The 14,735-nt window shown below is 40.2% G+C and overlaps 1 protein-coding gene across 5 annotated transcripts in view; it reads left to right on the top strand.

Moving 5' to 3' along the window:
• si:ch211-200p22.4 (phosphatidylinositol-binding clathrin assembly protein) overlaps positions 1 to 14,735 on the top strand; it is a 110,487-nt gene that overhangs the window by 54,256 nt on the left and 41,496 nt on the right. For 3 of the 5 annotated variants that reach the window (XM_012922536.3, XM_012922532.3, XM_012922534.3), the window contains exons 3-9: positions 1,188 to 1,263; positions 1,490 to 1,592; positions 2,816 to 2,909; positions 3,434 to 3,545; positions 5,480 to 5,586; positions 8,753 to 8,794; positions 11,442 to 11,462. In XM_012922536.3, the coding sequence (XP_012777990.1) occupies positions 1,188 to 1,263; positions 1,490 to 1,592; positions 2,816 to 2,909; positions 3,434 to 3,545; positions 5,480 to 5,586; positions 8,753 to 8,794; positions 11,442 to 11,462 (555 nt within the window). The remainder of the gene's footprint in view (positions 1 to 1,187; positions 1,264 to 1,489; positions 1,593 to 2,815; positions 2,910 to 3,433; positions 3,546 to 5,479; positions 5,587 to 8,752; positions 8,795 to 11,441; positions 11,463 to 14,735) is intronic. The other 2 variants (XM_012922535.3, XM_012922533.3) reach the window with 2 other exon arrangements.

Genomic DNA, 14,735 nt, shown 5'->3' with positions numbered 1-14,735 from the left:
CCTGACCTTTGTAAACACTTAGCTGCTGAATTTATGGGATCGTTAATTTTAGGACCTACTGAAATCTATTTTGTAAATCTTGCTCATGCCATGATTAATCGATTGTGGTACTTTTATTTTTCTCAAGTGGTTTCACGTTCAGACCAGTCCCTCCTCGTCACATCTGGTTTTTTCCGTGACCAAGATCACGATGACAGAAACTCATCTTGGGGTTTTAAAACAGGACTTCAGTAACTGTGTGCGTCTTTTGCATCATCTGTGGGCTTTCCTCCGTCTTTCTAATTTGGCTCTGTGTTCTGTCAGAGCGCCACCCCTTAGTTTGACAAGGTCATAATTTCAATTTGTTGACTTGGTTTAGGACCAACTGTCTTTAAACTCTGTGACATCCCCATCAGCCCGTAGCTGTGTGGGCGCTTTTGTAGCATAGATGACACTCTGAACATGTCACCATGCTCCGCTTTGTCCAACTGTAGCCTCACAGATCGTGCATCAGCATTATGCTTTACTGATATGCAGTGCAATCCAGCTGTACATATGCTCAGTGTTGATTTTGTAGAGATTTGAGGTAAAGGCTTTGGTCTGGCTTTGTATGCCAGCACATTTGATTTGTGAAGAAACAATGAAGATGCAACTAAAGTCCTGACTTTCAGCTTTGATTCAAGGGACTAAGCTTCAATATTGCATTAACTGGTGATGGGAAATTATTCATTTGTTCAATTAGATTTCAGTCTCTGGAAATAGTGGGGACCGTGTATAAAAGACAGGCTGGAATTTCTAAATGGTTGAAGCTGTATTTTTTTATTCCGCCACTTAAACCTGAAGCGGAGAATCAACACTTTAGTTATGTTGGATTGTTTCAGTTCAAATCTGTTTTACAGAACCAAACTTATGTCACTGTCCATTTCCAGACTCTTACTGTAAGTGTTTTTGGTTCATTTGCACACAGCCTTTTCAACCATCTGGGATTCATACAAGCAACCACATTAACAAATGCGGTGTAACTGAAATAATTCCAAGATGATTCCCAAGAAAAACACATCCATCGAAGGATTAAGCAGTGGGAAATGTATCTGTCAAAACTCCAGTAAATCCAGCCCTTTTGTCTGGGTTCATTTGTTTTATTTTTAAGTTTGCACTTTGCAAGCCTTAAATCAATCAAGTGTTAACTTTTGTTTTTCTTATTGCAGCGTTTCATCCAGTACCTGGCCTCCAGAAACACTCTGTTTAACCTGAACAACTTCCTGGATAAGGGAGCTCTGCAAGGTAAAGCACACACAAACCCCTGTGAAGATCATTCACAGCACAATTTCCTTTCAGAGAACCAGATGGGGGTTGATTTGCCTCGAGGTACATCACTCTGAACACCATAATGTTTCTGATAATTAAGAAGAAAGTGTTTAAAAGTCAAAAGTAGTGTCAAAATATTATTTATTACTCACACTGAGGATATTTCTTTCCCTCTGACAGTTTGTTTTTTTTGCTCCACCAGGTTATGACATGTCAACCTTCATCAGGCGATACAGTCGCTACCTGAATGAGAAGGCCATGTCCTACAGACTGGTGGCTGTGGATTTCACCAAGATGAAGAGAGGGTACACACACACTGTCATCTTTACTCTTCATTTCACACTTATCTTGTCACACAGCCGGAGACTGTGTTTATCTTTTGGCAATGCACTTAGAGAGAAGCAGTAGACAAAGACAGAACTAGCAGTTTCTCTGCAAAACCTCAAACTTGGACAGCAAACAAAGTTTTTTTGGTTTTTTTTTTTTTGTTTTGTTTTCTTTAGAGTTTATCCTGCAAGACATTTCAGACAAAACTGAACATTTTTCTGTTGGATGCATGTGAAATATTGCAGAAAGGGAAAAGCGAAAATGTTGCATCCAGCTTGCTGAAATAAAGAAATAAGCAATTAGAATTAGGACGGGAAAAAACAAGCACATGAAACACAAGTTGCAGATAGTTTTCAGTCAACTTGAGTAGATTTGTGGTTTTCATAGACTGCACATTGGGGAAAGAAAATGGACTTCCGCTCCTGAAAGCTGGAGCTGAGTGATTGATAATAATAAATTCTAGAAAAATACTGAATGAATTGGAATCGCAGTATTTCACCAAGAGAATGAAACTATGTAGGAAGCATATAAAAGGAGAATAACAATGGGCCCAAAAATGTTTCTGTATCTGGCTGTAAACATGTTTACGTCTGCTTTAAAGTTGAATATCTTAACGTGAAAGTCTCATTTTTTGGGCCCACTCAAATGGCCACTAGAGGAACTGGAGATTTATGGGGTATTCAGGGGTTTTGGGGGGGGTTTGTTCTTTTTTTCCTCTCTCTCAACTAAACCTTTAATTGCAGCCGTCGTATGCAGATTATGACACTTCATTTGTGGTATTTTAATCCCTCCGCTAAAGCTTTACAGCCTCCCTGGAGCCCTGTGTTTTCAAGTGAAAGTGGGTGCATCCTTTCTGAAGGTTTTGTGTGTGCACACAATCATTTCAATTTCAGAAAGTCCAGCCGCGGTGGAATGACACTGAATCTGTGTCACGCTGATCCAGCTGAGCAGAGTCTCATTATTTATCAGAGAGTGTTTTCAGTCTCCCATTTGTTGCACCTCAAAAAAGCACTTTGCACTACTGAGGATGCTTCAGTATGCAAAATATCGGTTCACTTACTACATGCTTCACATAGTTTTGGATCATCACTTCATTCCTTTTTTGTGAATCCTCTTAATTTGCATCAGAATTTAAATTTTGTCCACCAGGTGCCTGCTGTAATTGTGTGTTTGTGTGCGTTTTTGCTTCCTGTTTTGTCAGTATTGACGGCGTGATGCGCACCATGAACACAGAGAAGCTGATCAAGACGCTGCCCATCATCCAGAACCAGCTGGACGCTCTGCTGGATTTCCAGGTACCGAGTGTCTTTGTGTGCTACATATGTGCGCGTCCTGTGTCAGCCATGCTTCGTTCACTTTCTCATCAAAATGTAAATTGAAACCGTTTGTAAAGTTTTGAAATGCATTGATAGGAGTATTAAATAAAAAAATCACACTATGGGGACAGATTGCACATCTAAGTGCGAGCGTCTAGGAAGGGCACGGGAGGACTGGGTGGGGACTCATTGGTGAGGGTGCTGTGGTTTGTGCCAGCGAGCTTCAAAGAGTGATAAAATGGATGGTTTCTCATTGAAATGCATACTGAATGTGTATTGAGGGAGTGTGTGTGTGTATGGAAGTGATGGGGTTTTTTATTTTTATCCCCTCCACCTAAACTAAATTGACATTTTGCTCGGTGTGTGGTGATGTGTTCGCTTCACGCCGAAGGGGGAGAGGTGTCTGTATTTGAAAGAGATGCTTTATTTTTCTGAAAAGCTTTGGAAAGATGTGAGAGCGATGCCTCCTTCACCCTCTCACTCTCTACCTCTCTTCTCTGTAGGCCAACCCTAATGAGCTGACCAACGGTGTGATCAACTCAGCCTTCATGCTGCTCTTCAAGGACTCCATAAGGCTGTTTGCTGCTTACAATGAAGGGGTCATCAACCTATTGGGTACACACACACACACGAACACACACGCAGGATAAACAGCGAGCTTTCTCTCCTACATGTGTCAGGAATGATGAGGTATATCTGCAGTTTGTTTTTTGTGTGTGTCCTCACACTCACGCTCTTGTCAAGCAGATGTATAAAAACCCTCTCGCCAGCACATACACACACGTGTGCGCACAGTAGGTTTTGACAAGCTGTCATGTAGCTGCCAAAAGCTTCTTTTTCTACAGCCGATGAATGTTCCTGTCTTCTTTACTTCCTCCTTTCCTTACAGTACTGTGTAAAAGTCTTGAGCTACCCCTCATTTTCTATATTTTGTTGGGAAAATAATGTTTCAATAATTGATTTCTTGAAACACCATGTTGTAGCCATTTCCCTCATTGCCGAGGTTCAAATTTTTGTGAACGAGACGCTCTCATGACTTCTCGAGTGACAATACTGACCAGCTAATCGGTGGCATGCAGTGTGACGACATTACATTTTAGTACCTGGTTGGATCATTTGGAACTGCGGCCAAGCAGGTGCTGAAAAAGTACCTGATACCAGGTACTATGACCTAATGGAAAACCCTGCAAACCGTGGTGAAACTGTGCCGAATCGATCCAAGTAGGTACTAATGGAAAAGGGGCTTTGGACAAGGTTTCTTGTAATTTCTTAAAGCAGTCTTCAGGAATATTTCTCCAGGCTTTTAAAGGACATTTAAAGCTTTTCTTTGGACGTTTCTGCCTTGTTCCATTGTCAGTCGAGATGATCCCACACTGGTTTAATAAAGTTGAGGTCCAGGCTCTGGTGAAGCCAATCCATGACTGATAGAGTTCCACTGTGTGTTTGTCTATCATAGTATGCTTTTACTGCATTGGGAGTGTTTGGGGGATCATTGTCATGCTGAAAAATGATGCTGTTATGGATGAAACCATTTCCAGATTATATTGCATTTTTCATCATAATCCGATGATACTTTTCTGCGTTCATAATTTCATCAGTTTTTAAAAGATCCCCAACATCACTGAGTGAAATGCATCTTCAAACCATGACAGAGCCTCCACCTCTCTCCTGACCTCCTCCTTATATACTGATTTGAACAAAAAATGTCAAATTCAGATTCCCTGCTCGATCAGACCTGTTGTCACTGATTTTCAGTCTGTGCCAGCCTTGTAATCTGACATACCTCAGCCTTTCCTCCCTGTTTCCCTTCCTTAAGAATGGCTTCTTGACAGCCACCCTTCCACTGAGACCATTTCTGACGGGGCTTCAGTGAACAGCAGGTCTCTAGTAGAACTATGTCAGGTCTTTGCTGGATTTTTTTTTTCTTAAGGACATGACTTTCAGATACTCTTCAACTGCTGTAAACAGTTTTTCAGGCCTGTCACTTCTTCTTTTGTCCTTCATTTGTCCGGTTTTCTCAGATTTGCTGGCATATGACAAGTTGTCGGCTAACAGCTCTTCACCTCGTTGGTGCAAAAATGTTATTTCATGCCTGTCAAACTCTGTTATCACTGGCCTTTTTTCATAGACTCAACTAAACAAAGGCAAACAAATGATGTTTTGGTGACAGGCAAGTAATAAAGTGCCTAAAGATACAATTTAAAATTGGTTCTCTCTAACGGTCTCTTTTGTAAAGACACAAAACTAGTCCATGCCTTGAGTTAGGTGCATTTGTTAAGTCAAGGAAAAAGAATGGCTCTGAAAATGGTCAGGTATAAGAACTGGACTGGAAGTGAGTGAAAAAGCAGCCAATGTCCAAAGAAAGAACTGTGAAAGACTTGTAGAAAACCTGGAGAACTATTACTCAAGAAAACTTTCCAAAGTCTGGCTGCTTAGTAGACAAACGAGTAGAAATGAGGGGTGGCTCAAGACTTCTGACTTTCGTACTGTACTTCACACTTCTGTCTTCCTTTTTCCTTTTAAATTTGTATGTCTTTCCCTCTCTGTAGAGAAATACTTTGACATGAAGAAGAACCAGTGTAAAGATGCCCTGGACATCTACAAGAAGTTCCTTTACAGGATGACGAAGCTCTCAGAGTTCCTCAAAGTGGCAGAGGTATATTTTTCCACGCAGACACCTTATTTTGAAGGCAATTTTGACCATTTTCCTTAAAGGTTTTTAAAACAAAAAACAAAAAACCTTTATATATACATAAAACCTACAGATATGGTGAACCAGAAATGCATATAAAGAGGGCCACATTTTTGCTCACACAGCTACTGTACGCTCTTCAAACCAGAATTCCTAACTTGCCCTCCCAGCCCCACATTTGCTGCACACACTTACATATATATGCACCCAAAATAACCCCGAAGATGGAGCATGTGGTTAGGCGCTCCGTTAGCTCGCTCTCCCTCTGCTCCCCACACTCCTCCATCTCATCCTTTCTCCTCCCTCGCTCTTCCCTCCGCCCCTGACAGAGATGGATACTCGTGTGGCTCTCCTTCGCCCAGCGCCTACAGATCATCCCTCTTTCTGTCTTCCCTCTGGTGCCCCCTCTCTTTCATCCCTCCCGGTGTTTCAGCAGACTTGAAACAGTGAGATCAGCTGCTGTAACTTCCACATTAGTGGGTTTTATCTTCTCTCCATTAATGTACATAAAAAAATAAATGTTCCCAGTCACTTTCCTTTTGTCTTTTATAATTGGCTTTTGAGTAGCGCTCTGAGCTATTCATATATTTTTTTCGCTTCCATGTTTTACATGACATGATTCAAACATGTAGATTTCAGGGATTTCCAAGCCATCTATGCAGTTTATGACATATCCATAAATTAAATGACATGTTTCTCAGTAGCGAGCTGGTGCAGATGAGTCTGCTCCATGTGGTCATTAACGCTACATCGAAAAGATGAGTAGTCAGTGTAGTAAATGTACTAAAAACAACTGAGATCTTGAGGTGTTACCTTTTTAGTTCAATGGATTGTTGAAGCAGATTTGCACATGAGGGTTGGGCATCATTTTAAGAAAGCAGCTTTCCACAGCAGACATTTTTGCTCAGGCCCTGCAGTTAGAAAGATTACCAGTGGCTCAGAACTGTTCTAATCAAAGGGAGCAACATGAACAGTGAGAGGACTCAGGTGACTGGACATTAGTCTTCATTAATTCTGAGATTTACCCCTCTTGTCGTGTGATTGGTGAAAAATGTCTGCAGTGTAAAAGGCCTCCTGTTAAAATGGGACCGTCCCATTTTTCTAAACTCTTAAGCTTTCGTTTAATAACTGAAAGCACCTGGATTGACTTGAAATGTGCCCTTGATATTCATGTTTGGTTGTTTTGTGATAAATGACAACAGGATAAATAATCAAAAGTATAAGTTGGAGGCCAACTAATTAAAATATCGTCTTTGGAAGGCACATGTTTAATTCTTACAGTGGCTGAATCAGACATTTTACTGACTTTGGACTGTGCAGCTAGCAGGGTAAAGACTGTTTAACATCCAATCTGACTCTTTTTACTTTAGGATATCTGTGTTCTCTCATGCAAGCCCACTGGTTAAAGTTGAAAAAAGGGGGGGAAAGAAAATATGCTGTCTTTCAGTTCTAATGTTTTACGTATCAGGACATAATTTAAAAAATCCTCAGCAGGTAAACACAACCTCAGATGAACAGCAACATATGACAAATTGCACAATGTCCTTATTTAATTAAGAAAATGAAGCTAAAACACACAAACAGTTTATAGAAAATTAGTGCACCCCAGGACTGAGCAGCTTGTAGAAGCACCTTGAAGGAACTGTTTTCTGTGGGACTTCATTAGTTTTTCACATCATCTTGGAGAAATTTTGTCCCGCTGTTATTTACCATGTGTAGTCAGTTCATTGAGGCTTGTAGGTATTTGTTCATGCACAGTTTGCTTAAGGTACCACCGCAGCATTTCATTCAGGACCCCAAACACAGGAGCAAATCTAAAACAGAATGGCTGAAAAAGAGTCAAACTCCTCGTCCTTATCTGTCAGACAGATGTTTGTCTCTGGAATACTTTGGTATTCAGAGGAGTTCATGTTCAGCCCAATGACAACGTGCCCAGATCCTGTGGCTGCAAAACAAGCCCAGATTCATCACCCCACCTCCGCCGTGCCTGACAGTTGGTGTGAGGTGTTTGTACTGATATGCTGAGTTTGGCTGTCTCCAAATGTCGAGCTGTGAATTACAACCACACATCTGATTTTTATCTTGTCTGTCTAAAGGACATTCTTCAGCAAATCTTGTGGTCTGTTTAGATGCAGTGGAAACCTAAATCATGCTGCCGTGTTCTTTTTAGAAGGAAGACACGTTCTCCTGAGAGTCCTTCCAAACAAGCCATACTTATCCAGTCTTTTTCTAACTGTGCTGTCATGAACTTTAACATTTAACATGCTAACTGAGGCCTGTAGATCTGAGATGTAACTCTTGGGTTTTTGCCGTTTCTTTCACCTAGGGGTGGGTTTGCTGGGAAAGTTGTTAATTATCTTTCTCAGTGTAGAATGATGGACTTTGCTCAGGATTTGACTTTTAATCATTGTCAGCAGTTGTTTCTCTAAGATCATTCCTGATGTCTTTTGTCCTCAGTCCACTTACTTACAATGCAGAAGCAGCATAAGTAGGTTTTTTTGTTTTTAAATTAACTACACAATATTGTTGCTGTTCATCTGAGGGTGTATTTTAATCTTTTAAACCTTGCTTCAGACCAGATCATTTATTTATTTAAATGCTATCCTGGTCTAATAATTTAAAGAGGCTGTACATTTTTCTTCATTGACTCAAACGATCTTCAAGTAACAGGATTAAACGTTACTCATATTTCCTGTTGGTAAAGCCTGAAGGTGAGTTTGACAACAGGTTTGAAAGAGGGGAAAATAAGCTTGTTTATGTCGTGTCCTAGTGTTTTGGAGATGGTTTTGGTGCAGGTTATGGCGTCCTTTATGAGTGTTTTCAGAGTTATCACGCCATCCTTCATGCCTGCTCTCCCTCATCGGTCAGACATGTTTATCACTGTGCAGTCATTGTTGTCATTCACTGTTGAGATGTCAAACTTTTTCATGTTTATTTCTGTTTTTGTTGACACTGCCGCTGCATGAAGTAATGATTCCCCTGTTTTGTTTTGTTTTTCTTTTCTCATCCTTTTATTTTCACCAAATGGACCCCGCCCTCCTCTTTATGCTTCCTTCTCCATTTTATCCCACCCCCAACCCCTTCCTTTTTTCTTTTTTTTTCCTTTTGTAAATTTTGTTTTTGACGACAGCAAGTTGGAATAGATCAGGGTGACATCCCAGATCTCTCACAGGTCAGTGTACATCTCACCGTCCACCTCTCTAATTCCAACCTTCTCACCTTTTTTCCCCCAAAGAGTTTCTCCTGCAGCACTACTTCTTATCTCACTGCTCTCTCTGTGCTTTCATCCACTGACTCACACTTTATTTCACCCCTGCCTATGCCTGTTTCTCCCTCCTGACCAGTTGTTTACTTCCTTTTCACTCTCCACCCTACTCCTTTTTTGTTTCTTTAAAAGAAAGCTAACCTGAATTTACTGTTTGAATCCAGGCAACTCCCTTCTGGTATAATTGATTTTGCTTTCCTGCTTTCCCTTTCACTTCTAAATACTCGTTACGGATATAAAAAAAACAGACTGAGCTGTGTTAAAGTTGGCCTGCTTAAGCGCTCCGGGCCATCGGCATGCCTGACGCCGATTTAAAAACCCCAAACAATGAGCTTTGGACCTTGAATCAATTAAATTAAAGTTAATTGCAAAAATGAAGGGCTTAAAAAAACAGGACAGCAACAGCACTTTCTAATTGTCAAGAATAAATTTTCCTTTTTGTTTGTGAGTTCAGTGGAATCGCTTGAAGCGTTGTTTTTATCCTCCCCGTGGTTTATGATCGAACATCAAGGACATTGTTTTCTTTGTTACACTGCTACCCATAAACACACATTATAATTCACTTCAATACCGTTAATGACCTGTTTCTGTTTGTTTGTGTTTGTTTGCCTTCTTTGTTGTTCTAAATGTGTTAAAAATAGAGGGCCCGTCCTTGGATTCAGTGGAGTGAAATTGATCACCAAGAGGGCTGCAGCTAATGATTGCTTTACCAATCCATCTGTTGGTTGTCTTAATTAATCTGTGTAAAATACTGCAGTAAGTGGCATCGTTAATTGCTTCATTTAGTTGGTCAAACAGCAAAAACTAAACAAAAAAATCGAGAATATTGGGTTTGTTGCAATAATATTTAACAGGAAAAAGGCCCAAATCCCCACATTAGAGAAGCGGAAACTGTTAGGCTGTGTACTATAGAACATTGTTTTTGAGAAATAATGAAGCTATTAATTGTTTTTCAAAATGATAGCAAAAGTATGATTATCTGGTTGTTTCAGATTCTAAATGGTGATGATTTGCTGCTGGTCTGTGTGATAGAGCATTATTAAAGTGTATGTTTTTTCTACAGAAGGCATTTACAGCGAAACTAGCAGACCTGCTGTACAGTATCATATTATTCTTAATGAGCAACAACAGTCAGTCAGTTAATTTTAGTTACTAGTTGGATGAGATCTGCTGTAAAGGGGGGAAAAAACCTCAACAATCAGACATTTCTCTGTTGGCAACAGTGGCGAAGAAGAACTTACTTTGAACAGGAAGACACCTCCAGCAGGGGCAGCCATCTGCTGCGACTGTAGAGAATATAAATGATGGTGTTGTTGAGGATATGTTGAACCATCAACAAGCGCATCTGCTTGCCTCTGTTAGCTGCCGTTAGCTTCTCTTGGTGTTTATTAGCAGCTCTTAGTGTCTGTTAGCTGCTTTTAGCCAGGGTTAGTGAAGGTTTTTTGAAGCGGATGTAACATTGTTGGACTCAGACACTTAGTGAATAAACTCTCATTTGATGTGAGAATGTAATCAAACTGTTTATCAAAGGGAATGTTTTTGTTTGTTTGTTTTGTGTTTTTTGACACTTAACCCTAACATTAGCTAGCATAAAGTTAGTTTAAAACCAACTATTGTTGTTTAGCCAACTTGTTGTCAGCGATGTGGAGACAGGAGGCTGATCTCAAGCTGCTTACGTAAAATGCCAATAATGTGCAGTGACTTGTCTTTCCTGGCCACTGTATTCAAATATGGTTGGTGAACAAGCTGGCTTCTGCAAACCAGCTTTTTAATAGATGAATTATACGTTTATTAGAAGGCATCAGTTTGCTGGAAAAGTAATTACATACTGTTCTATGCATATTTATGATTACAGTATCCTCTTTTCTGCTGACTGTATCTTTAAAGTAGCAAGTGTAGGCTAAATGTGGATGCATGTAATCAGAGATGCTGTCTTAGTGTTGGGTTGTGGGATTTCTTTTTGGTATTTTATATAACAATGAGTCAAAATTAACTTGGCATAGAGCAGTTGCTTCTGACAGATCTATTTCACCCACCCGCGACTTCTTTCATAGCACACAGCCACAATATGTGACTGATCCTGGTGTCATCTAGTTCCTTTGTCGCTGTCACAGTCTCTGCTATGCCTCAGCCAGCTCAGTTTGGTGCTGTTCAAATATCAGCACCATATCTCAGAAGCGAGTTATCAATTGGTGTGTCCTTGGCTGACAGATTCATCCATAACAAAATAATCATAAGCTGCAGCCCTGATTGGATTGACAGTTTATTAAATTGAGCATACTTTGGCTCATAGTTGAAATAAACTTGGGTGAATTTTTTTTCCTATTTTTGCCTAAAGGGAGGGGGAGTCTCCCACACACTGACACACAACAGTAAAACTTTACAGCTTGCTGGATTGCGACCTTGGTTATGCATTACTAAAAAATCATTAGAGTGTGAAGCTGGAAGTCAACAGCATGCGAGCTGACAGTGTGGGTGTTGAACTCATAGTAAAACTGCACAGTTTACTGTAGTCATTAAACAGACGTTTTTCTTCTTCCCCCTCCTCTCGCAGAAAACAAAAGGATCATACATTGTAGGTGGTGGGTTGCATACTCTACGCCCCCCCAATCCTGCTTAACCTCCTCCTCCTGCATGAACGTCTTCATAGCATGTGTGTGTGCAACCATACACACTTGCACCTCAAGCCCTCAAAGGCATGCTCTTCCCCTGTTTTTCGAGCGCAGAATGATCTGGTGTCAACTCAGTGCAATATGTGTGTGTCGGCCTCAGGTGGCAGTCGCTATCAAACGCGCACACACACACACACTCAAACGCGCACACACACAGCCTTGGCACGACAAGCAAAAGGCCATGAAACCTCATGAATAGAAAATGAAGCTTCACCCCTCCGTCTTCATCTGCATGAAAAGAATCTCTGCAACGGCTTTCGGCTCAGCTCATTTAAATTCCGTCCTCCTCCTTTTTAGATGTTGTTTATTTCATACTTGTCATGCACGACATCATTTCTTCAACACGCATGGTGCAGGTGCTTTAATAGTGAATGACCCGAGCATTACTGCGTAATCACTGTCAAAAAATAAAGGAAACATCAGAGAGAAGAAAGCAGGGATTCTTTTTTTTTTTAATACTAGCACTTTTTTCTCAGTGCTTTCTAAAGTCAGAGGTATTACTGCTAAGCATCTTATGTTAAGAGCAAGGCATGCTCGTGATATTTCCCCCCCCTCTGAGAGTGTGTGTGTGTGTCAGAGCTAATATTGACTAAGCACACACACAGTCTTCTTTTCACCTATTCAGACTCTGCGGCAGTTAAAGATCTTTCTTTGTGCAAGTCGCTGTTTCTTTAACAACCAGGCAACAGTTTGGCAAGAACCCACTGTCTGGCCCAGCCTCCAAATGCCTCTTTTGTGTGTGTGTGTGTGTGTGTGTGTGTGTGTGTGTGTGTGTGTGTGTGTGTGTGTCTACTGACAGCGAACTTTGCATTCTTGCGGACGGAGAGGCAGACATGACGTTGTGATATTTTCACAGTGAAAGAATTTCCCCTCCTCTCTCCAAAGCCAAAAGAGAGATGAACTATTCTTTTAATTGCTGCATGCTAAGTATGGACGACTGAAACTCCCACTTATAGAAATGATGAGTTTGGGTCTCTAATTTATTGGACTAGTGACACATTTTGTTTGCAGTCTTGCTTCTGTACACCACCACAGTAGATTTAAAATCACTGAGTCTGTGATTGACTGTGAAGGTTTTCAGAGGTCTAACAAACATTTTGCATTAACTGTTTAAAAATTGCAGCCATTTTTATACATATTACCGTATTTTAGAGGTTTAAAACTGACTGACAGGCACTTTCAGTTACAGTTCCTTGTTATTCTCTAAAAATAAAGCAGACTTAATATCCAAAGTTGATTCAAAGTGTTGAATTTTTATTTTTTAGGCTTTTAACTAATTTTAAATGTAAGACCCAAAGAGATGACAGTGTGAGTGAGGGAGGCTGTCATTAGGCTCTAATACTAAAATAAACCTACCAGAGAGGAACAGCAAGAATTTTCAGTGTGGCAAAATCAACAATTTGGTTCATTTTTTTTTTTTTTTTTTAAAAGGGGACGGCACCGGCCAGCTCAGGAACACCAAAAAGTCCCACCAAAACCCCACAGGATGTGACTAAAGATGTCAGAATTATTTCCATGGTTAAGAAAAATAAATTCACAACATCTAACCAACTCAGGAGCAATCTCAAGGAGGTATGAGTATTATTGTCAGAGTGTAAAATCAAGAGACACCTTCATGAAATACAGACTGTTTACAACAAAGTGCAAGTACAAGAAGACCAGATTAGACTTGGCCTGCACAGTTCTGCAAAAAGGACAAAAGCCAAATCTGCCAAAGCAACCCAAGAAAAAATTGGACAAAAAAAAAAAGTCAGTCACCTGATGTCAAACCAACACAGAGGCTTTTTAGTTACAAGATACAGAACTGAAGATGGAGATCTACAGACAAGCAGCAGCTAAAGAGAGCTGTAGTAAGGGCCTGTTGGAGCATCTCAGTGAATGTTACGCCCCAGTCTAGGGGTACAGGAACGCAACATAAGTTTGAAAAGACTACCCCGCCCTGGTCCCCAAAACCATACACAGAGGGAAACCAATTCCTTAGTGAATCGTGTTTTATTATCTACACTGCAAAAATGAAGCTCCAGGGTGAACAAAGGCCAAAATAACAAACAAAACAAGCTAAGTCAGGAGGAGGTGCTATCTAAAACCCTATGTGAAATCAAACATCAAACAAAAGACAAGCGCTACACCTAACTCCCTAACTGAAATAAACAGGAGAAAACAGTGCAAGGAAAAACAATACGGCAGCTCACCCCTTCTGTTGCAGTGCTATTTACAATGTGCTATGTACAATGAAAGCTAATATACACACTATATACAGAACTCAGAGAAGCCGCACAAATCACAAGCACAAAAGTCTCAAGTTTTGGAGGCCAGGGTCAGGTCTGCTGCTGCTGTCAGTGGCTGCCCCGGGACAACTGCTGGTGAGGGATTTGAAGAAGATCACATGGCCAGGGGACCAATCAGCAGCCGTCAGCTCATCCACTCCGGGACCTGCAAAGACTTAAAGGCACAGACAACAACAGCCACCAAAACAGATTATGGACAGGGCCATAACAGTGAAGGAAACACAACATCTGTTGATGTCCATGAGTTTGACCTCTATTTCCTAAACAGTTTATGCAAAACTCTTCGTTGAATTAAAGCTGAAAGTCTCCCACGTGGTGTTGTACAGACGCAAAACTCTGAAAATGTTGCCTTTTCCCAACAAGTTATGGGCATCACTGTAAATGAGCCATTAATTGCATCAAGAAAATACTGTAGGCATTAATTTCATTAATGAAATGTGACAGATTGATTTATTTGCCAATTTTATTTTTATATTTGAAAAGGTTCTGGTTGTATTTTCCATCCCAGTTTACTTTGATGTGATATATATTCATTTATTTCAATAGAGATACTTTCTTTTTCCAGAAATCTATCGTCTTTATCTTGTTTAGCTGTTGGTCTCAATTTTTTTTTAGCAGACAAAGAAACACACTTTGAATTACAGTCTACTTATTTGTGTAAATCAGAAATACCTAAAGAAGCATCAGAGCAATAACAAATACATCATTTATTAAGGGAAATACTTTAAAATAGGAAATGAAGTAAAGCTAAATAATTTAAAGCTATGTTGAATCAGTTGATGTCATTTAATTGATTTTGTTTAATTTTTATGTCCTGTTTAATATAATGTAATTATTTCTAATTTTGGCACTCGTGGTCCTCCGTAGCTCTTAAAAACCATTGATTAT

This window comes from Maylandia zebra, linkage group LG3, assembly GCF_041146795.1.
Source record: "Maylandia zebra isolate NMK-2024a linkage group LG3, Mzebra_GT3a, whole genome shotgun sequence".
Taxonomy (NCBI): domain Eukaryota; kingdom Metazoa; phylum Chordata; class Actinopteri; order Cichliformes; family Cichlidae; genus Maylandia; species Maylandia zebra.
This window is presented reverse-complemented; position numbering and strand designations above follow the sequence as displayed.